This window comes from Nannospalax galili, unplaced genomic scaffold (assembly GCF_000622305.1).
Source record: "Nannospalax galili isolate Female #2095 unplaced genomic scaffold, S.galili_v1.0 scaffold674, whole genome shotgun sequence".
Classification (NCBI taxonomy): domain Eukaryota; kingdom Metazoa; phylum Chordata; class Mammalia; order Rodentia; family Spalacidae; genus Nannospalax; species Nannospalax galili.
The window spans coordinates 207,727-217,148 of NW_008335202.1; the positions used below are offsets into that span (position 1 = coordinate 207,727).

The 9,422-nt window shown below is 36.3% G+C and overlaps 1 protein-coding gene across 1 annotated transcript; it reads right to left on the reverse strand.

The window, feature by feature from the left end:
- Positions 1–5,188: 5,188 nt before the first annotated feature.
- On the reverse strand, positions 5,189–6,136 carry LOC103731429 (olfactory receptor 8H1-like). The gene has a single exon (XM_008829789.1). The coding sequence runs from the start codon at positions 6,134–6,136 to the stop codon at positions 5,189–5,191; it is 948 nt and encodes a 315-aa protein (XP_008828011.1).
- Positions 6,137–9,422: the final 3,286 nt, after the last annotated feature.

Genomic DNA, 9,422 nt, shown 5'->3' on the forward strand with positions numbered 1-9,422 from the left:
ATTGGTGCAGAAATTTAAATAAATTTCAAGAAAGTTCACCTTTGCTTAAGCCATAAGTCCCTTACGTGATTGCTATATATGAATATATAGCTGTTTGTAACATTCTTTCTAAATCCCAATATCATGTCAGTTTAAAAGTACATTGCAGAGCTGAACTTTTGCATTGTTGGGTGAGACTTTTTTCATGCTATCTTTGTAATAAACTTCTGAGAATCCCTGGGATTAAAGTTTTAGTTACAAATTGTTGTTTAACTTGAAAGCTTGTCAAGCCCAGGTATAAAATTCCTATTGGAAGCTATATTTACATTTTCTTATAAAGTATTTTTGAATTAATAAAATATTAGTATAAAATAATCTATTTCAGGAATTTTGTCAGATATTTTCACAGCAGTACCTCCTAACTGAAGATGGTGTTGACCCTCCTACCTATTTTTTTTTTCAAGGAGTGAAACTGGATTCTTCCAGAATCAGACATACTTCATGTATATCCCAATCACAGTCTCAGTGGTTCCATTGCAGAGTGTAAGGATGAAGACAGAACTGTTTGGAAAGTATTTTTCAAAGCTTAATCCTATCTAAAGCCTGGGAAACATGTACTTTCTTCAGTAATGTGGATTATTTCAAAGAATGGACCATTGGAGAAAATAAATAAGTAAATAAAATCAACCAGGACTCAGGGATATAGTATGATAACATTTAAAAAATACTTTTGATTAAATAAAGAGTATGTTTTGTCTAAAATATATACATAGGTCAGAGTCTCCTTGAATCCTCTTGAAAATTTACATGTTCTCATGATATATTTTGAAGTCAGCCTTCATTAAAAAATATCAAATATCATATATCTCAGACCAGAGGAAATTTAGCTGCATAGCTGCCCCATTCTAATATCCTAAAAAGGTAATAATATGAATGTTAGATTTCATTTAAAAATATTATTTTAATCTAAGTCACATTATTGACTGTCACGTGGTTAAATGTCATCTAGCAGAGAACTTAAGACTTTCCTAATCCTGAAAAGATATCAAAAATTATTTGTTGAATAAATTTTTATACAAAAAATTCATGTTTATATTATGTAATATTTTACCATGACTCCATAATATAAAGTATATGTCATAAACTACTTTTGACAGTATCTGATGTGGAATATAATGTATAAGGATAAAATAAAGAAATCCTAGGTCAAGCACAAATAGTTCATGTCGGCTATATAATGATATAATCCCATTATACAAATGCTTTGGGCATATATTATAAAGATGATAAAATATCTTAATTAGAGTTGAATAATTTCTCCATTTGGATGTTATCTGCAAAATTACAGATTCTGTTGACCATTGATGCAAACACAAAGAGACAAAGCTGACAAGTTAAATCTCTATGCCAAAATGACTGGAAAACGGCTCTGTAAATACTATGTTGGAAATTCTTTCTGCAGTTAATGAAAAGATTCTTAACTGGACAGAGTTCCAAGATAAGTGCTTACTGAGTTTCATCTCTGAATGGGATGCCCAAATAACCCCCTTACAAGGTCAAGCTAACATTGCAGAAGAAATGCAGAAAAGTTATGAGTGATGGATGATGGAAAGAGGTGCTGAGAAATATGGTTTTCTGATAATGGTATGGCTGTCACAATCATGAGCACATAGGAGCTATGGGTACTTGCATAAGATCATCTAACACACATACACAGACACAGACACAGACACACACGATATGAAGATAGGAGGGGTACTACTTGGCAAAGGGATGAAGGAATGGGAGGGAGTTAAGAGTGTAATGGGGGGAGGTGAGTATGATCACAATGCATTGTACGTATGTATGTAATTGCTCAAATATGTTCAAAATTAAAAACACTAATGGCTTCACATTCCTACGAATATGCTGTACTAATACAACTGAATGGTGTAAGTGAACAAATTACATGCTTGTGACTTATGTCTCCTGTCAATACAGAAACATAACTCTTACCTTAAAGAGGATAAAAGCTTGTTAAAAAGCTTATTCTGGAGTTAAATATAAATGACCAAGGTGGGAGAAACATAGATTTACGTCACCCCAAATTTTATGTTCCAAAACAGTCAGTGCTTATTAAGTTTTTATACAAATACTAAAAGAAATCCATTAATCAAGAACCTTTGAAAATATACTAGTGGAAGCATCAGAAATGTGCTCATAAGCAAAACAAGGAGGCTTTTGTTATAGTCTTTGGATGCTGTTTGAAAACAATGCTTCCCTGCACCTCTCTCTGGTATCCAGCACTCATAATTTTTTCTGCCTTTCTTCTGCAGTGTTAACTGGACCTTGTGAGAGTGTTATTTAGATGTCCCATTTAGACGTGACACTTATCTCTGAAACTCTGTCCAATTAAGTTTCTCTGCATTAACAGCAGAAAGAATTTCCAAGGCTAAGAGCAGTTCTAGTCTAATGTTATGAATATATTTACAAGGCTATTTTCCAGTCATATTTTAGCCCTTGGGTTGGTGAAAGCTAGTGGTCTGTTAAACTAACATATCCCCAAAAGGTTTTGTGGCTCACAGAAGGTCTGGTCCACCCAAAGGTGGGCAAAGAATGACTTTTTAGGTGACTAAGGATAGCCCAAGACAAACTGTTAGTACGCTTTGGATCCATACCATTCCTGTACTAGGTTACCAAAGTGCTAATCAGGTAACCAGTCTTGAGGAGGTTCCATTGAAGACACAGGTTTTTGCTGTTGGTTTGGGAGAAATTTCATTCACAATACTAAGTAGTCACAATAAAAATGACAGTAAATTAGGAAACAGCTTTACTATCTGAACTATCATGAAGCGTAGCCAAGAACAGAAATGAATAAAGAAGCAAATGAGTTAATTTTGGACGTTTATTAAGTTGCAATTACTAATTATAAACAAAAATAGAAATACTAACAAATATAAATTATAGGCAGCACAGTTACCAGAGTTAAACTTAATTGTATATTCTGTGATACTGATATGGTATAATGCCAATCTTTGGAAATAGATTAAATGGGGAATAGTATACACATGATGAATCATTGAATAAACTGGTAAATTTGAATAGGTGAAAGCTTAAAAATAAATACTAAATTGGGACAGTTGTATTTGATTTTAAACACACTGTAACACATACAAGGAAAGTAAATAAATATAAGTATAATTTTAAATGAATAATGTACATTTCAAAAATAATGTGTGATTTAAAGACATATCTTTATAGTAATCATTATGAGTTTAGAATAAAACACTTTCTAAAATAATGTTTAAATAGGAGAAAGAAACTTCAAACTGAGATTATAGGCTATGGAGATTAAAATTCTAAAAATAAATAAAATTTTAGTATTGTATCTGAAAACATTTCTGGCATGCAAGATAAAATAAACTCATTGTCAACTTTATGTCTTAGAGAGTTATCTTACAAAATTGAATTAAAGATTTGCCAATGATTTAATTCAAGAATTTATTTTAAACTCTTCACAAAGGTAAAATGTTCAGATAAAAGACAATAAAACAGTATAGGGAACAAAGCTACTTTTATGAGGAAAAGAAATATACCCATGCATTTTGGTCAGTGTGTGCGTGTGTGTTCAAGTATTGTTTTATGACTGGCTTTTATACTTTACAACATATACAGTACTCGCCTTTAGTGGTTTTATAAGTGTTTACTACAACTTATGTTAACAAAGAAATCAGAGCTCTAATGGAGAGAGCTATCTTGAGAAATAAACACCATAGTTATATAGTGGAATGTCCATACGTTTGCAACTTCCTTGTTTGTTAAGGCACCAGCAATAAACTCTGCTAAATAATATCCTAAATCCTGCCCTAGATACCTGCCTCTGTAAACGTGCCCTCAGAAGGAATTTTCCTTTGGTTGACTTAGGGCACTTGCAACGGTAGTCAAGCAAACTGGAGCTTAAACCCAACAGTTCTGTAACAGTAAAGAATAGCTTTGAGGGGGACTTATAAAAACAGCAAAGGAACTGAATTGGGAACATGAGTTCTTTGGGAGGAGGTGGCCTTGAGTTCACCACCTGCTTGAATAAACTTTCTCAATGTCTGCAAGTTAATCTCTTGGTGCCTTCTCTGCATGCGGCTCATCCTATGCCTCAGTTTTATGTAACAACTTGATTCAAAGTGATGTGTTTTGAGAGTTTAGTAGGTGTACACACAGGCCTATTACTACATACAGACTTTTAACTTGATAAATCTATAGGATATCAGTTGCAAATTTGTGCAAGATGAGAGTATGGGTCTCACAAAAGATTGCGAACACATTCAACTCACAGCTCATCATGGCAAAAATATTATAAAATCTTAGACTTCTAGGTGAAAAAAGAAAGCTTTAAAAGACTACAGAAGAAAAGACAATGTTTCTGTATGTCACATGTAGACATACAGTCGCAATTATTGAGAAGTGGATGCGTGAACTTCAATAACTATTCAGTATTTTTCTTCCTCATAACTTTATTCCCACCTTGTCATCAACTTTATACCATTTACCTATAATTTAACTTAGTTTCAATAATATATGTAAATTCAAACCAGAAAAACTGATTTTAATCCTCCCAGTTATTTGCAAAATTGTGATTTAACTAACTGAAAATAGTTTGATATACATCTGTACATATTCTTCAAGCACCTTGCATATTTAAATTTGACCATGAAATACAATGATAATCAGCAGAAATCTTCACTATTATCTTTAATGCATCACACCCATTCTCTTATCACATTGGTGTGGAATTAGTTTTTATTATGTGAAGCTGAGGAAATTGAAGTGTAAGAATTCACTTACTAAGGAAAAACTATTTCATATTATAAAAATAATAAATTCTGAAATTGTTGCCATTGGGCCAAAATTATCTTTCTATAATATGATTGTCTAAAATTTCATAGTACATGAAGTATTTTATATGTTTAAGAATAAAAAATAAATTTTCTCATTTTACATACTAGTTGCCTTTATGAACATAGATAGATAGTGCATAGGCTTAACATGTGTTTCTTAATATCCAAATTGACACAGGCTTCTAAAACTGCATTCCTGGAAATGTCCAAGAACACGTATGAGTATAGGAAGCACCACATACATAGCAACAAGGCTGTAATTTGTATGTACAGAGAGAAATCAATGAAGTGCTCAAGATTAAAATGGTAAAGAAGACTTTAAATGATTAGCACCACTATCATCGTAACCATCTGGAGCCCTCTCTCTTTTTAGCAACTCTAATGAAAGCGCTTTTCACTTCGTTGTTTCTGAGACTATAAATGAGTGGGTTCAGCATGGGGATCATAATAGTGTAAAACACAGAAGCCACTTGATCCCTTCCCAAGGAATAGGACTTACTTGGTTTCAAATAAGTAAATATCATAGTGCCATAAAATATGGTGACTCCCAGGAGATGAGAGGCACACGTGGAGAAGGCTTTTTGCTTTCCTGAAGTGGACTTGATTTTCAAAATGGTAGAAAGAATGGACACATAGGATGAGGATATTGTGATCAGGGACAGCAGGAGTGTGGAACCAGCTAAAATGAATATGGTGACTTCAGCTTTGTACGTGTCACTGCAGGACAGGACTAAAATTGGAAACGTGTCACAAAAAAAGTGATGGATGATGTTGGAGTTGCAGAAATAAAGTGTACTTAAGCAAAAGACAGTGACAGAGGAATCCATAGCCCCAATCATGTAGGATCCAGTGAGGAGGGCATGGCAGCGTCTTGTGGACATGAGAACTGGGTAGTGTAGAGGGTTGCAGATAGCTACGTAGCGATCGTAGGCCATTGAGGACAGAAGGAAACATTCAGCAGCTGCCAGGAGGACAAAAAAGTACAGCTGGGTGAAGCAGCCCACAAATGAAATTCTCTTGCTGGAAGTCAGCAGGTTCTCTAAGGTTTTAGGTGTGATGACAGTTGAGTAACTGAGGTCCAGGAATGACAGGTGGGTGAGAAAGAAGTACATCGGGGTGTGAAGCTGGGCATCTAGATGAATGAGGAGAATCATCCCTGTGTTCCCCAGCACCGTAACCAGGTATATCAGGAGAAAGAGCACAGAGAGGACCAGCTGGACCTCCTTGGAATCTGTCAGGCCCATCAGGATGAAGTCAGGCTCAGTTGTATAATTCCAGCTGTTCATGATGAACTGTCCTAAATTGTTGAGAAATCAAAAGTGACACTTACCCTGAATGATTTCAAAATAATTTTTGCATATGTATGTAATAGTATTTTTACAATTACTTTTGGTGGTCTCAACATTTATACTATTTTACAGTGCTATATGACTATAAAAATATTCATTGACAAAATAGACGGGTGATACATTGATATTTAAATACGATATCATAAAGGTTAGCATACTTTATAATATCAATAAAATTGTTATGATTCTAAACGAATTCCTTTAGTAACAAATTTGATTTCCATAAAATGTTACTTTGTGTATACTACTGTTATCCACTTATGTTAAGACGAGGGGGTGCAGAATGATTGAATGACTTATGAGAGCTCAGTACACAAGCATGTTGAGTTCAGGATTATGACAAAACAAGTTAACTCCAAAGAGCAGGCTCATGACACTGCTCCTAGCTACTATTAGTTCAACAAATCTAAATGAAGTGTTACACTTACAGGGAACAAAGCGAAAACAACTTTAATATATTATTTATTGCTCATTCTTTTGTTATGTCAATAAACTCTACAAACAAATCTCACTTGTAATAGGATTATAATAGTCTACATTAAGACATACACTATCATTGATAATAAGATATTTTCATTACTGGACAATCCCAAGACAATTTTGTTCTAAAATTACATTTTCAAACTCTGATTATTACTTTTAGAACCTCATCTATCAACTCTACATTTCTGTTGTCACAAATTCTGATATAACTTATGAAAGTCTCAAATGATATGTGTACATAAATTCTTCTTAATGAAGTCCCTGCTTCAGTTTAACTGATCTAATCCCTTTTAAGTTTATGAATACTGTGCACCAAAGTTAGTGGGAAACAAATAAATGAACAGGAACTTTTTTACAATATCATGCCCCTAAAAATTCGTATTCTTTCAATTTTCTCACAAAAAGCATAGGAAATCCATTTAAGGACCTGAAAATTTCTTACCTGTAGCATTTGTTTGCCTCTACACTATTGTTCCCAAATTTTTGTTCAGTTATTATTTTTATTTGGGAGGTAAATTTTTACCACTCTCGAAGTTTTATGAAGGTCTAGAATAAACCAAAAAATTATTAGTAATGTACGATGCAACAGAATCCCAGGAGCTGCTGTGAATGTAAGCAACCCTGTGTATTCCTTGCTCTCTGCCTGATAATGCCAGGGCTCCTCATTTAGGGCACTGAACATCACACAACATGTCATCTTCAGGGGCCAATTTTCAAACATGATTCTTGGCATATTTTCAGACCAAAGTTCAAGAATATATTCAACAAGGGAAACAATACCATGATCGCTTTTCTTTCAGAAGCACGAAATTAAATATGTGGGTATGCATTACATATAATAAGTTGACACATATAACATAAATTCATGAATTGTAATATTTGTATAATAAATACAGTGATGAAATGGGGATGTTCTTTACTGGTATGGAAGAGAGAGATTTTTCAGAGATACATGTAGTTATTTCACCAATAATACTCAGAGATGAAATGAGCACAACTTCAAGCACAACTTCATTTTTTAAGCTGTTTGAGGGGTGGGTGTTAAATTTTTTTAATTCATGATTTTCTTTTAGTTGTAAATTTCTTTATTGAACTTTTCAAATTTCATGCATTTCCCACTGAAATCCAGACCCCCGTCCACCACCCAGGCCTCCCCCTTTTCCCCTACCGAATCCTATGCACTCTGCCATACATGCGGAGTCCTATTCTGGGTATTTATACCCAGTGTCCTTCAGTGTAAATATGTCCACTGGAGTCTAGTCAGCCCATCCAGTGGTTGTATGTATGTCATACTCTCCCTCACCCAGCAGCAATTAGTCACAAATAGTTCTCAATCTAGTGCTGGCCCACCACTTATTTTTCAAAGGGGGGATGCGTTTTGATACAGGATGTCTCTGTAGCCCCAGCTGGCCTGGAGCACACTATGTGGACCGGGCCTGCCTCAATCTCACATAGATCCATCTGTCTCTTTTAAAAAGCATGATTCTGTATGATTCTGTCAGGAGTAAAGTTTCTTTACTGAAAACAAAAGAATACAGCAAAATTGAAAGAACTAAATGATTGTGATTCTTAGCTCTGGTTAAAATTTTGTGAACATTGCCAAGCGTGGTGGTGCATGTCTTTAATTCCAGCACTTGGGAGGCAAAGGCAGGCAGATCTCTGAGTTCAAGGCTATCCTGGAATACATAGAGATCCAGACCAGTTGGGGAAACAGGGAGACCCTGTTTTAAAAATAGCAACAAAAAAAAAGAAAAAAAGGAAAAGAAATATTGTGAACATAATTGTGATTTCTTCAAATCATTGCAAAGTGTGCTGGAAATTTGTTTACATACTTTCATAATTAATATTCTGGCTACTCAATATCTTATTTTAATCTGACAATTAAAACTTTACATATCGCATCCCCCCCCTCGCCGTTCTATACGCCTAGTTTGGGCCCTGCGCCATTCCTAGTCTCGGGGCCCCAGACACCTGGGGAACCAATACTGCTTCCTGACCCTTCTCACCCAGAGCAACTCAGTCCCTTTCTTAGACTCCAGGAGCACGACTTCTGGTCCTGGCCCCGCCCTCACCTCTCTCTGCTTCCCTGGGCCTGCACCACGGGCTAACTCTCCTAGCCTGCACTACTATCCTCAGGCCTCTTGGGGTAAGTCTATAGTGCAGCTCTCCGCACCAGGACTCCCTAAGCCACATTCACTCTTCCATCCCCCCCCTCGCCGTTCTATATGCCTAGTTTGGGCCCTGCGCCATTCCTAGTCTTGGGGCCCCAGACACCTGGGGAACCAATACTGCTTCCTGATCCTTCTCACCCAGAGCAACTCAGTCCCTTTCTTGGGCTCCAGGAGCACTGCTTCTGGTCCTGGCCCTGCCCTCATCTCCCTCTACTTCCCTGTCCTGCAACACCTGCCAGCCTCTTTCTGGGGCTGACCTCTTTCTGGGGCTCCAAGGTTTACCTTTACTCTCCCTGATCCTTTGCATCCAGTACAACCCAGCTACTCAATCCACTCCCTGGGAAATCTTGGGGCTTCTTCCCTCCCCATCTGCCTTTGCTTCCCTGCATGGCGCAACCACGGCCAGGGTCTCAGGTCAGTGCCACCCAAGTTCCTGAGGCCAAAAGCATTCTTAGAAGATTCCAGACCTAAGGAGAAAGTCTGAAAACTTCTGATCCACATTGGAGTTGGGCCACCGCGGAACTCCTGAAGACAAAATCAATCCGGCCTCGACAATATAAAATCAAAAG